Source organism: Chiloscyllium plagiosum, chromosome 3 (assembly GCF_004010195.1).
Source record: "Chiloscyllium plagiosum isolate BGI_BamShark_2017 chromosome 3, ASM401019v2, whole genome shotgun sequence".
Lineage (NCBI taxonomy): Eukaryota > Metazoa > Chordata > Chondrichthyes > Orectolobiformes > Hemiscylliidae > Chiloscyllium > Chiloscyllium plagiosum.
The window spans coordinates 74,938,163-74,961,860 of NC_057712.1; the positions used below are offsets into that span (position 1 = coordinate 74,938,163).

Here is a 23,698-nt window from a genome sequence, read left to right on the forward strand (position 1 = left end):
TATAGCAGAAGAATATTTATCATCTTAGATGTACAAATTCAGAATGCTTTTAAATTCTTTGGGATTTCTGGGATAGGGGAGTGGTTATCTAATGGACTGGTTAGGTCTGAATCCATTGTTATTTAGAGAAATGAAAGGCCAACTTTCGCACATATGTAAGATCCTAAAGGAACTTGACAAGATGAATGTAAAAGGGTGTTTTCACTTGTGTAAGTAACTAGAAATAGTTGAAAAATAAGGTGGAGATAAGGACAATTTCTTTTTCTCTGAGGACTGAGTGTCTTTGGAACACACTTGCCACAGAGTGCTGGAGCAGAATCATTGAATAGTTTTTTAAAGGAAGAGATAGCTAGACTAAGGTCATCAAATGTTGTTTATGGTATGTTACAATGTGGCGTTGATTCCACAATCAGATTAGTCATGATTTTATTAAATAGCAGATCAAGCTCAAGTGGTCCATCATTTTCATCCTTCTGCTAATTTGTATGTTTGTCTGTCCTTTGCATAATAAGGGCTGTTGCACAATTTTTACAAATGAAATATTCACAATAACAAATTTGCAAATCAGATCCTGAAATTTATTAGATCAATGTTGTAAAAAAAAGTACAATGAGGCAATTTTCAAAGCATAACTGTAGATGTACGTATATTTGCCAAGTGCCCAAATACAATTCCACTAACCACAAAGAAAAGCTGGCTGGATATCAATGTAACTGTTAAGATGTGCACGGCACAAGGTGATGGAAGGAGGGGCAGTAATGCTTACTTGAGTTATTTTTTACAATATGCAGTAAAATTGAATGATTGTTATAGAGAATCCTGTTGTTTTCTGAGATTGGTGTCATCATTAAAGTTTGAAGTATCGGTTATTCTTCTCATGTTTGGGTCTCTATGCCAGCATCATATTTCCATTGTCTTTATCTGCTTGTGTTCTAGACTTCCCATAGCAGCAGGATTAGACTCTGATGTCTCTCATTCTGGCAGCTACCTCCCCTGTGGATCAATTTGTTACTGACAAGCTCATTTTAATTACATGGCTGTGGCAAGGGTGAAACATGCACACAGAAAGTAAAGATATTCTCACAAGAAGCAAAATTGTGACTTGAATGCAGACCGCCTACACATGAACCTAGTGCGGTGCTATCATATACTAGATTATTGTATTAACAGTGCCAATGTTTAGACAAGTTGGTGAGCTGGGAGGATGAAAGCTACTATTTCTTGGATTTATTTATTCCATGTTTTCATATTTGCTTTTTATTTATTGTACTCTAAAAGCACAAAATCAATCATGAACTAAGGCAATGAATTGCTATGCTTTGATTATTTGACCAATACAATGCTTAGTTCCATATCCATCAATACATGTAATTATATACTGAATGGGCAACATCCACAAATTTACAATAATAATCAGCAAATCCAAAATTCAGCAAATGTCCAGAGGAGCTTGTAAGTACAGCTATTAAAGGGCCAACCAATTGATTGTCAGCTGTCTTTTAAAATAAATTCTCTATTTGAATACATTTACAATTTGCAATATAAAGATGTTGTAATATTTTTAAAAAGCCTGTGACAACTGTGTTTTAGTCAGATGTCTGCATCAGACATTTCACTAAAACATTCGCCTGTATGATTGCTTCTATTTATTGAATAAGAAAGTGGTTACTGCTGTCAGTAAAGAACAGACAGCTGGAATTCCCATGTTATTCTTAGATGAAATTGGAGAAGTAGCAAACATTACCATTCACTCTGTATCCATTGGGTTCCTGGTCTAATTTTCCACAACATTTCGACCCTAGGTACATTGGTGACTATGCATCTCTAGCAGAGGTTTTGGATATGGTGAAAACATGATCATAAAATGTAAATGGAAATAATGCGTTAAATGCAATTTTGAAAGCTTGAATATCAAAACTTTACTAGTTTGAGCTTATTTTTGAGAGGCAGTCACTGACAAACTACATTTTAATCTTGAATGCATCAATGGAAAATTATAAAATTGTGACATTGCCATACCAAATCAATACCACCAGAGGTCCCTGCAGCACTCCGCTTCATGTTAATTGGCAGCAGAACTGAAGTGAAGGCAACATTGGGTAAAATGGGTTTGAACCCCCTCTGGCCTTGATATTTAAAATTGCAAGTGAATGTCAATTGTGATAAAATAAGGAAACAGTTGTCTTTGGTACTCAAATTATGCCCAGAATGATAATGATATATGTTAACATAACATTTCCGTCCCAAATACCTGATAATTCTGTGACACTTTAACATTAGATTTGTAACTGGAACAAATCACATGAATTGTAATTTTCACATTAATCAATCTAGCTTTCTACTGTAAAATAGATCAACATTAACATACAAAGAGTTATCCACTTAGTCAGGTTCTGGATGCATCATTAGGAACATTTTCCCTGCATCTACCCTGTCTCATCCTGTTGGGAGTTTTATACGTCTCTATGAGATTCCCCCTCACTCATCTGAGCATCAGCGAAAACAATCCTAACCTTGTCAATCAGCCTGTGAACAGAGAAACAGAGTTAATGTTTTGGACCTGAAGAACAGTCTTTGGACTCTATGTTAACTATGTCTCTCTTCACTGATGCTCCAGACCTGCTAAGTTTCTCCTGCACTGTTTTAATTTCAGTAGGTTAAGATATAGATCAATATAGATGCAGTGGCAGAGATTTAGACAGATAGTTCACATCTGGGTGGCACGGTGGCTCAGTGGTTAGCACTGCTGCCTCACAGAAGGTTCGATTCCAGCCTTGAACGACTGTCTGTGTGGAGTTTGCACATTCTCCCTGTATCTACATGGGTTTCTTCTGGGTGCTCCTCCCACAATCCAAAGATGTGCAGGTTGGGTGAAAAGGCTATGTTAAATTGGCCACAGTGTTCCGGAGTGTGTTAGTTAGGGGTACATGGAGAGTAATAGGGAAGGGGAATGTGTTTGAGTGGGATACACTTCAGAAGGTTGGTGTGGACTTGTTGGGCTGGCCTGTATCTGCACTGCAGGGATTCTTCTGTAATAATAATCCTCAGCAAAGATACATCCCAATGAGAAAGAATATCTCTCAGGGAAGGACATGTCGATTATTAAAAAATTAAAAGATAGTGTCAAATGGAGAAAAGTAAATTGCAGAATTCTGCAAATTTGATTGGCAGGTCTGAGGTTTGGACAGAAGATCAAAGCAAACACTGACAAAAATTAGGAAAACTACATTTTTGCATTAATCTTTTTTGTGAAAGGCAGAAGAAATTATTATAAATCAATAAGTAAAAGTGAGGAAGGAACTTTAAGCAACGACAGTCATCTGGGAAAGATTATTGAGAAAAGTACTAACACCTGACATAGATCTTGATGGACTTTATTTAGCGTTTTTTGAGAGGCTGCTGAGATAGTGTTAATTTTCCAGAGTTCCCAAGACTTTGGAAAGGTCTCATTGGATTGGAAAATAGCTAATGGATCTCTTCTATTTGAGACAGAAGGGAGACAGAAAGCAGGCAACAATATACCAGTTGCTTAGCATTTGTCATCAGGCATAATGCTGGAATTCATTACAGTATTAAGCAGATTCTGGCAGGAGACTTAAAATAAAACTCCATCAAATGAAGTCTGCATGCTTTATGAAAGTGAAATTGTGCTTGATTTACTAATTAGAGGAACTAAGAAGCATCCAAATCACCAGTATGAATCATTTAACTGGCCAGGTGTGTGATCATTACTTATAAACTATGAAACAGAAGCACCTGTTGGATAGAAATTGAACTGACATAATTCTACTCAGATGGTTGAGTATGAGGACTAATAGGGATGTAGAGAAATTATTTTTATTTTATTTACATGAGGCAAATGTAGACAGTAAAGGTCATTGCACCTGATCCCTTCAGATCAATAACAAACTTGATTAATCTGACCCACTGCATCTCTTTCTTACAAATAGCAAAGTCACATCATTATCACTAGTATTAACTAATGGTATTTAGCAAATCGACACTGCAATTCAAGCTCAGTATTTGGAATTAATGTTTTGACCCTTTGATAACATAAATTTGCATTCTTAGTGCTTTCAAAATTGATCATGCCAAACTGAAAGGTAACTTTATTGGTTCCAATAACTAATTTGTTGGAAAAAAAACTTGAAGTAAAAGAAATGCATGGACAAATTAAAAAGAAATGAGATGGAGGAAGTAACTTGACAGATGATTCAATTGAGATACATTACTGCACCCCCAAATGTGAAATTGTGATTTGGCATCAATTTTCCTTCAGGCAGTTATGTAAAGATTGCAGAAGCAGCGTTTGCAAGCATTAAACTGCAGGGCATGAGTTGATGCTGACTCCTCCACTGACCAGGGCAGCTTTGGCGAAAATGACAGGAGTTTCATTGATGTTGAAGTTTCTCATGCAACCAGTGAATGACTGGCGCATGCTCAGTCTTGAGCTGAGTAGTGACTCTGAGAAAACAAAATAGAAAGTTATTCCTTGAGCTGCCTTAGCTTTAGTTCATAATTACAAAATACTTTTCAGACTGACTGAAATCTGGTGACAACAATGCTAATTCATACTTTGCTGGCTTACTTCCATTACCATAAGGACTACGACAGTTGAAAGTGGTCCAGTACTATCTGTTCAGGGAAACTATAAAGTAATTATCTTTGACACTGCCTTTATTATGTTGACAAATAAAGAAAAATCTCTCTCAAGAATTTTCCAAATATTCCAAAGTAGGAACTGATGAAGATGGCTATTAGGTTTATTCCAGTTCATTCAGACAGTAAATATCTAGACTTCTATAACATACATTTGATAGCTTTTTTGCCTCCAATAACCCTTTGTTGAGGCCTGTTTCATGTGCTGATTATTCTTTGCTTAAAAAAAGTTAACCCTTATAAAACTGTTTATGATGACTCAAATTCATGCTTATTCTCTGCCCTACTTTGCTGTCATTGTTTAATTTCTTTCACTGTTATACATTTTCTTTTTTTTTAAATCTATGACTAAACCTCTTTATCACCTTCTTGAGTCTCAAGAGCTAAAGACTTCTGGGATTTCATGCTGCCTGTAATTACTGTTCAGAAGGGTACTATGGATTTCAGAAATAGAAGAAGTTGAAGTTAAGATACAGGTCAACTATGGACTAATTAAATGAAGGAGTAGGTTCAAAAGGCTGAATGGCCTACTGGTATTCTTATATTCCTTCTGAATTGCAGAAAAAGGACATCATTCAGTAGTTTATGTGACTGCACAGTTACAGGACGAAGACCAGTCAATTTAATGCATCTTGAATATCTTCCTTTCTTTATTCCCAGTTCGATCCAACTGATTTGAATTAGCAATTCTGTCTTTTGTAAACATTGAATGGGATAATGTAATATTACCAGGTTTATCTAAATTACAACCAAAATTTAAAAATAACCATCCCACATTTACTATTTGAATTATTGCACAGTAACATTTCCCTTGCACACATTTATGATTTATTTGTCTGGACTTTTTAAAAATGCTAAGAGAAGATCTTCCACTTCCTCCCAAACTAAAATTTCAATGAATCCAAGTTGCATTCACCTTCATTGTTTTAAGGGGGTAAATTTAAGGGTTGAATTAGCTGCCTCATTGTTGTACCTCAGCCTGGGTGGCAGAAGCACATATAAAGTGCATAATTACAGAAGTGCATAATTGCAATACTCCTGACAAGGCCAGGTAGTAAAAGGGGAAGGAAATTTGAACCTTGCTGCACACTGCTGGACAGTAACAGCTGACAGACGACAGGACTTACCTGGTGAATCAAAAACAAATACTAGCTTAACTTGTTGATTCCTTCATCATGTTGCTGCCAAGGCTACTTGCCCACAGAGTGAACAGCCAGGCAGGAAATGTACCCAGTGACAGGAATATGAAGAGAACCATCCCCAAAGGGTTCACCCCTTATATTCCTGTGTCTCCAAACTCATTTCCACAGGGTTGGGAGAACTGTACCCAATACAACATTTCACTAAAATAGCTCCAGAATGAAACAATCCCTTCCCAATGTCCCTCTACTTATAAGGTTCAAGGGTCAAGCACTTTGCTTACCTGGCACTCCTCCAACAAATACTGGTTCCTTGGGACTGAAAGAGTGTGACGTTATTGGCCCCACTAAGTGGTTTACCTCAGAGTCCACATCCAACTGCACAACATTTGATGCTCTGATAACTAAATGAGCAGAAATATAAAGTCACTAAGAGAAAGTAATTGAAATGGAAGACAAAATGTCATTAGTTAAATGTAAAACTAAATAGATTACACAGAATGCTTTAAAACTTAAATTATGGGATCTGAATTTGGAACTGATCTAAATCTCTTGTTGCTGATAGCACTCAAAATCTGATTTGGCAGCTTCAACCTAGTATTTCTTGTGCATGGATCACATCACATATTATCCTTCAGTGGCATTCATTATTAATTTCACTTAGAGAAAAAAATTGGAAACTGAAATGTGTCGTATTCATGTCCCAGAAAATAAAATATGCATTATGGGCTCCTTCAGGCTTTACCCAGTCACTTCAGGAAATTTAATCCTACCTGTTTTTGCATCTCCTATTGGGTGAGATGTTTTGTCTGAATTTTGTAGACCTTGAAAAAAGCTGTCTTAACACAGTTGCCTCCCTGCTAAATCCAAAGAGTGACATTAAAGGGTGATACCTGAGATAAGATGAGGAAAAATTTCTTCACGCAAAGAGTGGAGAGCTCTGAAATCCATTACAATAGAAAACAGTTGAGGCCAAAACATTGTATGATTATAAGAAGTTGGATATAGCACCTGGGGCTAAAGAGGATATGGGGAGAAGCAGGAATAGGTGGTTGAGTTGGATGATCAGCCATGGTCATCATGAATGGCACAGAAGGCTTGAATGGCTCACTGGCCTACTCCTCCTCCTCCTATTTTCTATGTTTCTATTACAAGTGAGCTGTACATTTATTAATTGCTAATCTTCAATGTAAAGTGCATAATTATAAATAATACAAAAGTAAGCGGAGGTTATGACAGAGTATATCGGTCATATGGAAAATCATGGACACTTCATATGACTTAAATGACCACGTATAGGAAGAGTCACTGCCTGCAGAAGTGTGAGCTCCAGATTTTGGAACTCAAGCAGCAGCTGAAGTCACTGTAATGCATCTTGAGGTTAAAAAATACATACATAGCGTGTTTAAAGAGATGGTTACACTGCAGGTAAGAGCATTCAAAATGCTAAGGAACTTGAGATCTCTTAACACCCCAAGGAACCGGACAGGTGGCACAGGACTCCTCTGCAGTCTCACTCAAGAATAAGATTTTCATTGTGGATACTGGTGAAGGACTGGATACTTCTTCCTCAGAAGACTGCAACAAGTGCTAACTCCATGGTACCATGTATGTGAATGCTGTACAGATGAAAAGGAAGAATGAAAGTGTAGTTGTGATAGGGGATTCATTAATTAGGAAAAAAAACAGGCAGAAATTTCTGATGGTATAAAAGTGACTCCAGGATGGTAAGTCATCCCTGCAGTGTAATGGTTATGGATGTCACAGAGTAGGAGAGGATGATCAGCCAGAGGAAATGATCCATACTAATGTTATTAATATAATGAAGAAGAGAAATATGGCCCTCTCTCAGAGTTGAAGGAGCTGGGTTAGTAAAGACAGTGGTGCAGTGCCAATGTCACTGGGCTAGCATCCATAGTACCAGCCTAATGGTTTGAATCCTACCACGGCAGATGGTGAAATTTGAATTTGATTTTAAAAGGGGAGAGTGTCTTGGATTACAAAGTGTATCCAAGTGGTTCTTTTCAGATTCGGTTAAATATAATTAAAAGGAAACTCAACAACATTAATTTATTTAGATATGAACATTTATTAAGTAATAATTAAAAATGAAAAAGAAAGCAATAAGCCTCACGCCCTTGTGCCTGTCAATCAATGGCTGGTCTTGAGGCTTAGGTTTGTTCCTGGCACCATTCGCGATCCCAGTCCAAGGTGAAGCCCAACAGCATGGAACAAAACTCACTCTCTTATACAGTGTAGCAAACCACAAGTACAGAAAAACAAGTTTATTTGTGCCATCTTCAGCAAGTACTGGAATGTTCACAGGTCTCAAATAAGGTCATGCAGCTGTTGAATATCATCAACAATTTTTGCCCTTTAGAGCATTCTATACAGAGAGATGAGTGGATAGGTGGAGATGGAGCTCACAGCGACAGAGAGAAACATATGGAAAGGATGGAATCAGGCTATAGAGGTATTGAACTCGGTGTTGAGTCCTACAGGCTATAGGATCCCCAAGTGGAAATTGAGTTGTTGTTCTTTGAGATTGCACTGGGCCTCACTGGAACTTTGCTTCAGGCCTGCCTCAGAAATTTGGGGATGGAAACATGGTGATGTTGTAACAGGAGCTGGAAGCTCAGGGTCATTTTTGCAGACAGAACATAGGTATTCTGCAAAGCGGTCAACTAATAATTAACCGGGGGAAACCTGGCTTCAACAAGGCTTGAGGAGAAAGTGAGGTCTGCTGATGCTGGAGATCAGAGCTGGAAATGTGTTGCTGGAAAAGCGCAGCAGGTCAGGCAGCATCCAGGGAACAGGAGAATCGACGTTTCGGGCATAAGCCCTTCTTCAGCCCTTCATTCCTGAAGAAGGGCTTATGCCCGAAACGTCGATTCTCCTGTTCCCTGGATGCTGCCTGACCTGCTGCGCTTTTCCAGCAACACATTTCCAGCTTCAACAAGGCTTGGCTGAATATAGAGACAGTGAGGACTGTAGATACTGGAGATCAGTCGAAAAATGTGGTGCTGGAAAAGGACAGCAGTCAGACAGTATCCGGGGAGCAGGAGAGTTGATGTTTTGGGCATTGGAGGAACACGTGAAGTTGTGTAACATTCAAGACTATGGGTCTAGTGGGGGCAAGCTTTTGGTGGTGCAGACTTGAGGGTCCAAAGGGCCTCTCTGTACCTTATGATTCTAATGAAAAGAAAAGCTGGAGATTAAAATAAAGAAAAAAAAAGTATGTTTATGATAAATGTCAATTAGAAAATACAATTGAGAATCAAGCTGAATACAAATGTTCAGAAGGGAGAGCAAATAAGAGAAACATAAGAGACACTACAAATGGAAACTGGCACCTAACATAAAGGGGAATCCCAAAGTTTTCTCTTGGCATTTAAATAGTAAAAGGTTGGTAAAAGGTGAAGTAGGGCTGACTAGGACCAGAAAAGGAGATTTTCACAAGGAGGCAGGGAACATGGCTGAGATATTAAATTAATAATTTGCATTTGATTTCACAGGGAAGGAGATGTTATTCAGGCCGTGGTGACAGAGGAGGAAATTCAGTTACGAGAAAGATTCAATAGCAATATCTTGTAAAAACTATGGATGTTTAGAGTTGCCAACGCATCCAGGAATAAAGAATAAAAGCGATAGTTGCAATATGGATTCAAAAATTGGCTGAGGGGCTGGAGGAAGTTTTGTATTCGAATTCCTAGGAGTTAGTACTGGGACTCTTGCTTTTCCTAATTGGATTAATAATCTAGATCTTAGTGTACAGGGATCAATTTCAAAGTTTTCGGACAATACAAAACTCAGAAGCACTGAAGTGAGAGGATGGTGTAGAACTTCAAAAGGATGTTGACAAGTTGGTGGATTGTATATCAGGTGAATTTTAATGAGAAGTATGAGGTGGTGTGTTGTTCGAAGTCATTAAAGGTGGCAGGTGGAGAGCAGTTAATAAAACATACAGTATCCAAAGCTTTTTTAATAGGGCATAGAGTACAACAGCAGTGAAACAAATTTCTCCTGGAAATCTTACTGAACATATAAAAATCTCTAATTAGAGCTCAGTCGGATAAATAAAACAAAAATACTGTGGATGCTGGAAATTGGAAATAAAACCAGAAAGAGCTGGAGAAACTTAGCATGTCTGGCACCAAGTGTGGAGAGAGAAACAGAGTTAACATTTCAAGTCCAATATGATTCTTCTCAGCTGGATTATTGTGCACAGGTTTGGACTCCTTTCTTTGGGAATGATACGAACACATTAGAGACAGTGCAGAAAAAGTTTAGAATAATGGTTCCATGGATGAGAAACTTCAGTTATGAAGATATTTTGAAGAAGTTGGGACTGTTTTCCTTTGAGAGGCGAAAGCTCAGAACAGATTTGATTGCAATTTTTAAAATTAGGAGATGTCTAGACAAAGTAGACAAACAGAAACTGTTTCCTTTTGTGAAAGGATCAAGCAGGCACAGGTTTAAATGATTTGCCAAAGAAGTAAATGTGATGTGAGCACATACTTTTACACACACCAAATGGTCTGGGTAGGGAAAGCACTGCTTCCAATTGTGGCAGATTCAGTTGAGTCAATCAAGGGTTTATTAGATGATAATTGAATGTACAGCTTTATGGGGAAAGGGCAGGAGGACGGCACTAATTATGTAGTACTTTCAGATAGCCAGTGCAGACATGATGAGTCAAATGGCCTCCTTCAGCACCATGACAATTCTTTGACTCTGTTAATTAAATTATCAATACCTAATGATGTCAGAAACTTTGAAGCACATGCAAATTAATTGATGCACTGAATTAAACTACATATTTGTCCCTATTTATATCCATAGAAAATAGGAGGATGAATAGGTCATTAGAACCCTGCTCCATCATGCATTATAATCCTGGCTGATCATCAAGCTCAATACCCTAATCCTGTGCTCCCCAATGTCCTTTGAACCCTTTGGCCACAACAGCTATATCTATGTCGTTTGTGAAATCACAATGTTTTGGCTTCAACCACTTTCTGTGATAGTAAATTCTACAGGCTCATCACTCTCTGGGTGAGGAAGTGTTTCCTCATCTCAGTCCCAAAAGTTTACCCCTTATCCTTAAACTATGATCCCTGGTTCTGGACTCCTCACTCATCAAAAACATCCTTCCTGCATTATTCCTGTTTTTCCTGTTAGAATCATGTAGGGTTCTAGGTGATCTCTCCTCATTCTTCTAAACTGCAGTGAATACAATCCTAACCAACTCAATGCCTCCTCATACATTAGTCCTTTCATCCCGGGAATCAGTCTGGTACATCTTTGCTGAACACACTCTATAGCAAGAACATCATTTCTCAGATAAGGAGATGAAAACAAAAAATAATATTTCAGGTGTAGCCTCATCAATATGTATAATTGTATAATTGCAGCAAGACATCCTTATTTCTGTACTTGAATGTTCGCATTATGAAGGTCAACATACAGTTTGACTTCTTTACTGCCTGCTGCACCTGTGCACTAACATTCAGTGACTGATGCATTAGGCCACTCACATATTGTCAAACATTGCCCATCTTCAAATCACAACCATTCAAATAATAATCCACCTTCCTATTTTTGCTACCAAAATCATCTCACAAAAATCCATATTAAACTGCATCTGTCATGCATTTAGTCATTCACTCAGCCTGTACAAATCACACTGCAACATCTCTCCATTCTCCTCACATCTCACTCTTCCACCCAGTTTTGTGTCATCTGCAAATTGAGATATTGTATTTGTTCCCTCATCTAAATTGTTAATATACAAAAGCTAGGGTCCTCGTATCGATCCCTATGGTATTCCAATAATCATTGCATGCCATTCAGAAAAAGACCCATTTATTCCTACTCTCTGAATCCTGTCTGCCAACAAATTTTCTGTCCATCTCAATACACTACCCCAAGTTCCATGTGCTTTAATTTTAAACATTAATCTCTTCTGTAGGACAAAAGCCTTTTAGAAGTTCAAATGTAGGCCAGCCATGTAAGAGAGTTATTAGCTTGTAATCAATGTACAAATTCGTCCATGACACCACTCTTGTCCAAGTGAAGAGCCTCAAAGTGTGAAAACGGCAATTCTTTATACTAACAAAAACCAATACCAAATTGGAAATTCCTACATTGGGATGTGCTTGATTAAGGTTAGTGCATAGATATGTTATTAGCCAGAGCACATAGGAATCTTTATTTGGTGTTTATTTGTGCTGGAGGCAAGGTAAAGTCACCACAGCCCTACCAGGCCATACACTGCACTCTCATTAGAGAGAGAGGACTAGTTTAACATGAGGGCGACCATGCCTCAGGTGAGGGGAGAGGTAGAGAAGAACAGTCCTTCATTGTAACCTCAGCCAGTGTGGGAATTAAACCCATACTGATGGCATCATGCATTAGAACATAAAACATAGAACACACAACGTTACAGTACAGTACAAGCCCTTCGGCCCTCAATGTTGCGCTGACCTATGAAATTAATCAGATGCCCATCTAACCTACACGGTTCCATTATCATCCATATGTATGTCCAATGCCCATTTAAATGCCCTTAAAGTCAGTGAATCTACTACTTTTGCAGATAGGCCATTCCACACCCCTACTACTCTCTGAGTAAAGAAACTACCCCTGATATTTGTCCTAAATCTATCACCCTTCAATTTAAAGCTATGTCCCCTTATGTTAGCCTTCACCAACCAAGGAAAAAGGGTCATCCTATCTAGCCCTCTGATTATCTCATATACCTCGATTAAGTCACCTCTCAACCTTCTTCTCTCCAATGAAAACAGCCTCAGTTCCCTCAGCCTTTCCTCATAAGACCTTTCTTCCATAGCAGGTAACATCCTAGTAAATCTCCTCTGATCCCTTGCCAAAGCTTCCACATCCTTCCTATAGTGTGGTGACCAGAACTGCATGCAATACTCCAGATGCGGCCATACCAATGTCTTGTACAGCTGAAGCATGACGTCGTGGCTCTGAAACTCAATCTCCCTAACAATAAACACCAACACACCATGTGCCTTCTTAACAACACTATCAACCTGGGTGGCAGCTTTCACGGATTTATGCACGTGGCCACTAAGATATCTTTGTTCATCTACACTGCCAAGAATTTTACCATTAGCTCAGAACTCTGCATTCTTGTTACTTCTTCTGAAGTACCTCACACCTTTCTGCATTAAACTCTATTTGTCACTTCTCAGCCCAGCTCTGCACCTAATCTATGTCCCTTTGTAACCCACAACATCCTTTGGCACAACTCTACCTACGTTAGTCTCATCTGCAAATTTACTAACCCATCCTTCCATGCCCACATCCAGATCATTTATAAAAATGACAAGCAACATTGGCCTCAAAACAGATCCTTGCGGCAAACCATTGATAACTGAGCTTCAAGATGAACATTTCCCATCAACCACCACTGTCCGTCTTCTTTCAGCTAGCCAATTTCTGGTCCAAATTGCGAAATCTTCAATCCCGAAACTCCGTATTTTGTGCAATAGTCTACTGTGTAAAACCTTATCAAACACCTTACTGAAGTCCATATACACTGCTTTACCTTCATCCACCTGTTTTGTCACCTTCTCGAATAACTCAATAAAGTTAATTAGGCATGACCTACCATTCACAAAACCGTGTTGACTATCCCTAATCAAATTATTCCTTTCCAGATGATTATAAATCCTGTTTGTTATCACCTTTTCCAACACCTTACCCACAACCGAAGTAAGGCTCACTGGCCTATAATTTGGCCAAAAGGGTTGTCCCGACTCCGCTTCTTAAACCAGGGAACAACATTTGCTATCCACCAGTCTTCTGTCACTACTCCTGTCGACAATGGTGACAAAGATCAAAGACAAAGGCTCTCCAATCTCCTCCTTGGCTTCCCCGAGAATCCGAGGATAAATCCCATCTGATCAAGGGGTCTTATCTATTTTCAGATCTTCCAAAAGTGCTAAAACCTCCTCTTTGTCTGAATGTAGATTACAAACCAGCCACCCAGCCAACTGAGCTGACTGACCCCTATATTGTGGTATAATCCTTAATGCCAACACTGGGTACTTCAAGGAGAAAGTTACACCTTTCCATAAACCAAAGGCCATTCTTTTTTTGTACTCATCAAGATAATAAGGAGGTTTCGATATCAGCACATTTGTTAACTAAAGTCAATCTCACGTGACTGGATGTATTAAAAATATTGAGAGCAGTTTGATTGATTGATTGATTGATTGAACGTACGGACTCAATTATTGTCGTTGCCACTAAATGTAAAAATTATTCTGCCCTAACTGCCCGGCTTTTAGTCCAATTGGTCAGTGCGTTTGGCCTTAACCAAAGAGTTGGAGGCTCGAGACCACCCTGAAGCAAAGCTCTTATTCTTATCACTGCACCAGTTTTCTTATGGATAAATGTTATGGAGAGAAAGCAGGAAAATGGGTTTGAGAAACCTATCAACCATGATCAAATGGCAGAGCAGACTCAATGGGCTGAATGGACAAAAGTGTGGACTGCAGATGCTGGAAACCAGTGTCTAGATTAGAGAGGTGCAGGAAAGGCACAGCAGGTCAAGCAGCAACCGAGGAGCAGGAAAATCCACGTTTCGAGCAAAAGCCCTTCATCAGGATCCCTGATGAAGGGCTTTTGCCTGAAATGTCGATTTTCCTGCTCAATGGGCTGAATATCTTAATTTCTGTTCCTATGTCTTATGGTCTTCTGATAATTACAATGACTGGCTAAATATTAGGTTCTTGAGGGTACTTTGTTATTGAGTTAAGAGTTATATGGGAAATTTGTATATGAATATCAGTAAAGTAATTAAAATGACCCTTGCCTGCTATTCGATGCCATCGGCCATCACACAGACTTTGCTTTGGAGAAACTGATGTTTTAAACTCTGCAGTTCCATTGCTGACTTTTAATATTACCTGCAAAGAAATAGCATATAGAGTGAAAACCTGCTAGAAGCACATCAGTAAGTTAATGGACTGAAAAGCACTTCGGCTCCATTACTACTGCAGAACATTTTCTTCATGAATACCTTCTCTGCTCTGCACTTGGGTAATCCAATATATACACTGATAGAAAGCTTTGCTCTGACATTCTCTTAATCCCTTACCTGTCCATATTCCATAAAGAGATTCAGGTATTTCCGGTTGTAACTATGAATATGTAACAGTATTCCTGAATGATTTCTTGCACGAATTTCAAAAACAAGCTCAAATTGTAATCCTAAATTGAACGAATCATCTGAAAATCAAGTGCAGAAATTCTGATTATTGCACAATAACAAATTATACATCACTTGTTCTGTTATAGCAATTTTGCACTCTATTTAACTTTATTGTTATCGAGCTTCTACATATGGTAAGCCATGTGTTTATCTGATCAGGATGTTACAGCCTTGCCTGAAATCATTTAAAATGTTCAAATTAGAAATAATGTAATGGCTCATTTCCCCCATGTTTCACAGTTTAAAGATACCCCCCGGGAATAGCATTCTTTTCAGAGCCACTGAAGACACCACTTCCAGTCTACTTTGAAAGAACTACATTTTGCTTCCGATCTATGCACATAGAGATGTAAATGCTAAGATATGCTTATTTGATTTACCCAAAATCACATATCCTCCTTCTGTGGAAAAGTATGTTCCAGACTCAGTCGGACCTTCAAAGCAAGGTGTAACACCAAATGTTTGACTTGCTGGTAACAACCGCTGTCTGTTTAGCTGGAAGTTCCGAAGACAGCCATTAAAACTTTGGATTGACTTGACCTGAAAAAAAAAATTTTTTAATTAATTAATGCAGTCACCTGCACTGCCACTAAATGTTTAAATCAGTATCTTGTGCTTTGTAGTAGTGCCTTTGCAAAAAATGGCTCATGAGTTCCAGCGTCAACTCTATTTAATGAGGAAAACAGACTTCCAACAGAATTCTTGCTTGCACTGAAGAGCCTACCCCTGGCAGGAAAACAACATTGAATTGTGCTGGTTATTATTTTCTTTGATTAATCTATTATTATCTTGATTGAAACCGCCAACTACTAAAAGGAACTTTTAATTTGAAACCTATAACCTGATCCTACAATGGCTTCCTAAGGACCCTTCTCCTCTCAAAGCCCACCTCCATGGCAGCATGAATCCGAAGGGTCTTGCATCCAGATAGAAATGCTAATGAAATATCCTACTGATTCCCAACTTCATTCTGTATTTGAATTAAACAGTTGAAAGTATAGGTATTTACACAACCTACCATTAATAGCATTTTCTTAGAACATTGGAGACGAATAGTCTGTCCGCTCTCAGCACAGATGCTTTCATAATTGTTTATAGGCATAAAACATCTTGTGCCACCATTCTAGGAAGACAAGCTGCAACCATACACTGCCACCTATACCCACTTTAATCTTTAACCACACGCTGGCTTGCTGTCTCAGAATGCAAAACAGGTCATGCCCCATTTTTCCCTAAATTAAAGACGCAATCCCAAAACATAATCTTATAAAACCCTCATAGCTGTAAGAGATTACATTCCCTTAAGTGATCAGGAACACATTGCAGAAAATCCAAGAAGAAACAATGGGCTTCAGAGACTAACATTATTCCAGAGGAAAATCTTAAGAGTTATTCCTGGTACTTTTGTATCCAAATTAAACGAGTCATTCATGATATTGTTTAACTTGGATATAATTGCTCTACCTCTATTGCTTAATTGTAACTATTGTCCCTACCTCTCTCAATTCTCAGCAGATGGACATACTGTAACAAATACCTGAACAGACATCACACTGTGGATAGCTTCTTTGCATTAGCAAGATAACCCTTCAATTCTTAGGCAGTGATACTGTCAGAATTATCTTGCCTTGACCCTCCCCTCCCCTATCCACAACATTGGTCAATTATCTAGCAACAATTAAAAATAGTGACCATGACATGAAATTGTGTGCCCTAAATTGTTGAAGCAGAGATTTTAATATTTGCTTCAATATAATAATCTTAAAATATACAATGAAAAAGTGACCAACACAGCACCATTGAAATATATACCTTATGTGGGCAGAAAAATACCAGGATATGGATTAATTAACCTGTTTCAGTGACTGAACATATGAAGATCCTCAGGTCCCCTAAGAATATTTGCCACTGATTTCAAGGCTCTTTGAAGTCAGTCCTTCAATTCCCTTTTTAGTTTAAACTGATAACCCTTTACACGGGAAGATGGAAATCATTTCTTAACTATGGGATGGTAGTCTGGGTTATGGAGAAACCAAAATAAAAGGATTTAAAGAGGAAACTCAATTACAAAACCCTTAACCTTTCCACGAAATCCTTTCAAGAATCACCCTCAACAAAATTCATAAAATATTTTAAAATTTTGAAGACAATGGAAATGAATAACCACGTTAAGTTCACAAAGGCCCCCAGTTCAAATCAATGTATAATGGACAGTTGTCAGTATTCTGTCTGCAACCAAAGTGAAACCTATTCCCTTTATTATAGTACAGGCAGACTACCCTTTATCTGAAATCCCAAATCCGTAAAGCTCCAACGTCCGAAGGTTTTGTCGTGAAGTTTTTTTCTCATTAACAAGGTTGTTTGGCAAACAGTTAACCCAATTCCACACCCACTCGATGCATGTCACTCAGACATGATGTGTGTGTATGTGGGGGGTGGGGGGGGGGGGGGGGGGGGGGGGGGGGGGGTGCAGAGGGCCTCAATTCTGTCTCAGGGCCTGTAGTAGTAGCAGTCAGTCTGCTGCTCGGTAAGACTTTTTTAAAAAAAAATCACCGTCAAACATCCACTTATTCTGAAATTTGAAAAATTCTGAATTCTGAAAACCTGCTGATCCCAAGTGTTTCGGATTAAGGATTGTGTACCTGTACTGAATTTCTGACAGTCTGTCATATTATTTAAAAAACTTTTTCATTGCAAGTGTATAAATGGCTGATATGCTGGCAGAACAGCCCTCAGAGAAAAAAAGCAAAAATGTGCTTGAAATATATGAATACAATGCTACAATGCAGGCGTTGGCACGACACTGGAATTCTATGTGTGACCTTCTCTCCAACATAAGGTCAGCAGTGTGGATGTTCGCCAATGATTGCATAACTTTCAGCACCATTTGTGACTCCTCAAATACTTAAGCAGTCGAGGTTAAAATCCAGAAGGACCTGGATAATATCGTGGCTTATGGTGAAAAGTGGCAAGTAACATTTATGTCACACCACTGCAAGACAATGACCATCTCCAACTCCTTGGCATTCAATGGCCTTACTATCATTGAATCTCCCACTATCAACATCCTGGGGTTACAATTTATGGCATTGAGGGTGAGTTGGAGGTTTGGATTAGGAATTGGCTGGATGGAAGAAGACAGAGGGTAGTAATTGATGGCAAAGTTTCTTCATGGAGTGCCGTCACTAGCGGTGTTCCGCAAGGATCTGTTTTGGGACCATTGCTGTTTGTCATTTTTATAAATGACCTGGAAGAGGGGTTAGAAGGTTGGGTGAGCAAGTTTGCGGATGACACAAAAGTCGGAGGAGTTGTTGACAGTGAGGAAGCATGTGGCAGGTTACAGCAGGATATAGAGAAGCTGCAGAGCTGGGCAGAAAGGTGGCAAATGGAATTCAATGTAGCTAAGTGTGAGGTGATTCACTTTGGGAAGAATAACAAAAAGATGGGGTACTGGGCTAATGGTCGGATACTTGGTAGTGTGGATGAGCAGAGGGATCTTGGTGTCCATGTACACAGATCTCTGAAAGTTGCCACCCAAGTAAATAGTGCGGTGAGGAAGGCATATGGCGTACTGGCTTTTATTGGTAGAGGAATTGAGTTCCGGAGTACTGAGGTAATCTTGCAGTTGTATAAGACTCTGGTGCGGCCGCATCGGGAATATTGTGTGCAGTTTTGGTCGCCATACTATAGGAAGGATGTGGAGGCACTGGAACGGGTGCAGAGGAGGTTTACCAGGATGTTGCCTGGTATGGAAGAAAAATCGTATGAGGAAAGACTGAGGCACTTGGGGCTGTTTTCACTAGAGAAAAGAAGGTTTAGGGGTGTCTTGATTGAGGTGTACAAGATGATTGGGGGTTAGATAGGGTTGACAGTGTGGACCTTTTCCCGCGTATGGAGTCGGGTGTTCAGGGGGGTAGATATAGGACTGAAGTTAGGGGTAGGTTCTTCACTCAGCGAGTCGTAAGTTCATGGAATGCCCTGCCAGTAGCAGTGGTGGACTCTCCCTCTTTATGGGCATTTAAGCGGGCATTGGATAGGTATATGGAGGATAGTGGGTTAGTATAGGTTAGGTGGGCTTGGATCGGCGCATCATCGAGGGCCAAAGGGCCTGTACTGCGCTGTATTCTTCTAAGTTCTATGTTCTATGTTCTAATTGATCAGGAACTGAATTAGTATAGCCATATAAATACAGTGGCTACTAGAATGTGTGAGAAGCTAGGAATACTGCAGTGAATAATTTATCTCCTGACTTCCCAAAGTCTGTCCACCATCTTCAAGACACAAGTCAGATGTGTGACGGAAAACTCCCCACTTGCCTGGATTAGTGCAACTTCAACAACACTCAAAAAACTTCACCAAATACCATGCCGCTTGCTTGACTGGCATCACACCCACACACATCTAGTCATTTCATCATTGACACTCAGTAACAGCAGTATGTACTATGAGATGCATTGCAGAAGTTCAACAAAGATCATTCCAAACCTACATCCACTTGCATCCAGAAGGATAAGGGACAAGGGGTGCAGATAAATAAGAAAAACATCGCTGCATCAAAACCCTAGAATTCCCTCCCTTGCCATGTGTATGATCCTATTGCATGTGCACTGTGGTCAAGAAGGCAGCTCACCACCACTTTTTCAAGGACATCTAGGGACTGGCAAGAAATGCTGCCCCAGCCAGCAACACCCACATTCCACAGATGATTTTTTTTTAAAATACACAGTATTAGCATAACTTACCTGAATGTTTTTGGCAGCTTTTCCCAATGGCACACCACCCACATAAAATGGTTCAGTTATATTCCATGGATAAACAGGACTGATGAGACTACCCTCTAGAATGTGGAGACCATCTATTATTAAACGTCCTTTATTATTTTCATGTGTGAAAATAACCTTAACAAAACAAAAACAGAAGATTTCAGTTGAGCTAAACATAATATATTAAAGATAACAATTGAACATTGAACGTGTTCTTCTGCTTTTTGTTCAATTATGTTTTGATGATATATAGAGGTATGAAAGTTGGAGGAGGCCTGCATCCCATTGTAAATGCATGGATACATCTGCCTATGATCTTGATGTAGCTCACAGTGTTTGAGTGTTGATAGTGAACACGACAGGTCACATGCAAGTCACAGAAGCAGAAATAGCTCGATGTAGAATAGAATTTCCATGGAAATAATGTCAAAGTACCTCTATTCAGCTCCCTTTCTTAGAGGGTTTGAATACATAAGCATTACCCACTTTTATCAAGTACACAAGTGAGTTCAGCCAAATCCTGGTCTAGTTGATCTATGCTTCCTTATTGCTTTCCACATGCTCTGCTCTGCCAGGCCCCTATTCAATGTTGATCATGTTTCTCCTGTACCTCATTCCCCCCAGTGTTTCCTCTGTGCACTGCTCTCTCTAGGCTCCTATTCTTCTGATTCCTGTCAATTAAGGAGACTTTACAGTGAAATGCAGAAATGTAACCCATTGACTGTGGCAAAACAAAACTGTTTTCTTAAAAATGCTATTAAAATGCTCTTTAAATACAGTATTTACATAACATGAACATTTGCAGCATAAAATTATAATTTGGTTGATGAACCCTAAAAGAGTCTTTCAGCAAAAAGAGTTTGAGAACCACTAAATTAGTAGCATACAACCATAATGAAAATTGTGCAATAGAATAGAAATTTAGCATTGCTGAAAAAAAAGCACATTTGCCAAAGCTTTTTGTCTTGAGCTCATCAGGGCAATTCACAAGAATACCATCTATGGGAAAAACTAACATTTATACTGCATGAGAGGGGAATGTTGATTGGTTGGTGATTATTTTCAGCAATAACAAAAAATATTATATGTATGATTTAAAATTACTTGACGAAAATTTAACAAGTATAAATTTTCTTCAAAGTTCAACAGGGGAAATGTTAATGTCATGACTACAAAGGACTCAGAAATAGGCACCAATGATCTGTTTCACTCAATGCTTGTCGTATTTCACTGCTAACTTTTGATTACCAAGTAGCAAGTTATTATTGCAATATTAGTCCAAACTGGTTTAGTCAATAATTTGAATGTTGTATTGCTGTGCCTAAAAAGACAAAAAAGTAAAATTTGCTTTTATATAATATCATTAAAGACCTCATGATATACTAAACTGTTTTATAGAAAATGAGGACTTTTGAGTGTTGTCACTGTTATAATGTAGGACACTTCGTAGACAACTTGTACTTAGCAAGTTCCCACAAATAGCAATGCGATGCTGCCCAGCTAATCTATTATTTTAGTGATAGTGACTCTCCTTAGTTCATATACCTAACTTAATGGTTCTATTAGTGCAGAGGTAAGTATGGCCAGTTCAAAAATGGCATTCTCAGGGTGGGTCACACACTTAGTTTGAATAAAAATATAAGGATTCATTTAGTTCTCTATATTTTGAAATAGGAGTTAGGGGTAAAATATAGGTTTAGAACAAAAATTTACTTTTACAAAAAGGGAAAATAGGATTTCTAACTGGGTCCAATATGCATCCAATCCATCTTTGTACATTGTGAAAATGCCACTAATAAGAGTGCAAGTATAAACTGAATGCTGATATGCTGATTACAAACACAGTAGTACTGTGTATTTTCTTAATAAAATACCTTTGTTTTTACATTACGACAGGTTGAACATGGATATGTATATCACATATATACAGATATATCACTGTGCAGTAGCACTATATTCTTTCAAAGAGAAAAGAACTGGAAAGCATTCTCACAATATTCTTGTCTCACTTACATTGTGCCAGAGACCATCATTGTATTTCTCTAAACTTCTTAATTTCAATTTTTCACGGCCATTACTGAATGAGTAAATAAGGTGACCACGGGCAATGAAAAGTGTCATGAACTGGTCTTCCTCTTTATTCGCCACATAAAATATAAGTCCATGTGAAGATTTAGTTCTGATGCTGACAGAGAAGTGGGATCTGAAAATACAACACCATCATAATAAATAAAATGAATTCATTTCGATGCATTGATTTTTCCTTTACCTTTCTGGAGCGAAAGCTACTTTGGGACCATCAGAATGTCTTAGAGGTGAAAATCTCAGGCAATTTTGCCACTCTTCAGGCATAGTACCAGTGGGAGTACATATCAAAAGTCACAATTTAGGCTGGGACCTAGATGCAAAGGATCTTGCTCTCTCAAAGGAATTTCCACATGTTCTACCAAGGAATTTATGCAAACTGTAGGCAGAATCGATTAATTTCCACATTATTGAGCATTAGAGAAACCCAGCCAAAAATGGTGACGTTGTACTGCAGGAATGTGAAAAACAAGCACAGAAACAGCTTTAAAAAAAAACACTTAAATGTGCCCATCCCCTGCCCCTAAAAAGGATTAGCTACAAATGTTGTCAGCTTGAGGATTCAACATCTACCCTGTATTGCTTGATAAATATACACAGATTATCCTTCCACAAATAGGAACACTATTCTAAATGCACTTCAAGTTAGCACTGAGATTAACATAATAATGAAAGGATCTTTGGAAGACATTAGGACATAGGAGCAGAAGTTGGCCATTTGACTCAGCAGCTCCACTCTCCCATTCAATGAGATTGTGGCTGATCAGATAATTCTTAACTCCACTTTACTGCTCATTTCCATTCCCATGATTCCCTTACTATTTAAAACTCTGTTTATTTCAGCCTGACATATACATAATAGCTCAACTTTGATTACCCTGTGCAGCAAATGATTCCATGGATCTACTACACTCTATGACAAAAACAAATTCTCCACATCTCTATCTTAAATGGGTGGCTTCTTGTTCTGAGACCAGTATTAGATGCTCCCTCAAGGGGGAAAAAAAACCTCTTCACAAATCCCCTGTTAAATCCCTAAATATCATATTATTCTGTACTGGACAGTTACCAGCCTCCAGTCAGACTTTAAAACATACAAACTCATCACTTGCTGCAACACAATAGGGAGGTTTTATTCTGTAACTGTGCACTCTAAAAAACACAAACACTGACTCACCAGTGATCATATAACTCACTGCCTAAAGAGACACTGCCCCAACATAATATGCACCATCTATAATACATAACAAGCCTCTACCTTTATGTTCAAACTTCCCCTTAAACAAACAATCCAGTGTTTACATAATTCCAAACACAATCTGTATGTCCAAGCAGCAAAACTATTTACATGGACATGATGCACGGTTTCCCTTAGATATTACAAACCGGAGGCTCAGTTTAATTAGAATTTGGTGGGGGATTCATCTAAGGGATACTGGAACATTAGGTACAGTGAGCTCGTCCTTATGGGGCGCACCAAAGTCTGTTTCACAAGGGCAATATCCTCACTGGTTACGGGGGGTTGCTCCAGGGTCAATGTGCATCCTTCAGGAACTGAGACAGAGGCCCCTTCTTAAAACCCTGCGGTTATGGAAGCTTCAACACTTGAGGCTGTGCCGTTAACCGCTGACAGCTAGCCTTTGCCACATGATCTCATCCTGACTCAGTGTTGGATTTGGGACCTGGCTGGGCCAGGACCTTGTCAGATACCCACTTGTCAGTCATATTTTAGCTTTGTGCCAGTACTTGGTCAACATCTACCCTGTATTTCTTGATAAATATACACAGATTATCCTTCCACAAAT

The 23,698-nt window shown here is 38.8% G+C and overlaps 1 protein-coding gene across 1 annotated transcript in view; it reads right to left on the reverse strand.

Annotated features, from left to right (window-relative positions):
• Positions 1-556: 556 nt before the first annotated feature.
• lama4 (laminin, alpha 4) overlaps positions 557-23,698 on the reverse strand; it is a 192,789-nt gene continuing 169,647 nt past the window's right edge. Inside the window, exons 34-40 of the mRNA XM_043684602.1 lie at positions 21,822-22,011; positions 19,788-19,943; positions 15,426-15,585; positions 14,932-15,062; positions 14,647-14,740; positions 6,083-6,202; positions 557-4,464 (exon numbers count right to left, since the gene is read on the reverse strand). Of these exons, the coding sequence (XP_043540537.1) occupies positions 4,319-4,464; positions 6,083-6,202; positions 14,647-14,740; positions 14,932-15,062; positions 15,426-15,585; positions 19,788-19,943; positions 21,822-22,011 (997 nt within the window). The 3' untranslated portion in view covers positions 557-4,318. The remainder of the gene's footprint in view (positions 4,465-6,082; positions 6,203-14,646; positions 14,741-14,931; positions 15,063-15,425; positions 15,586-19,787; positions 19,944-21,821; positions 22,012-23,698) is intronic.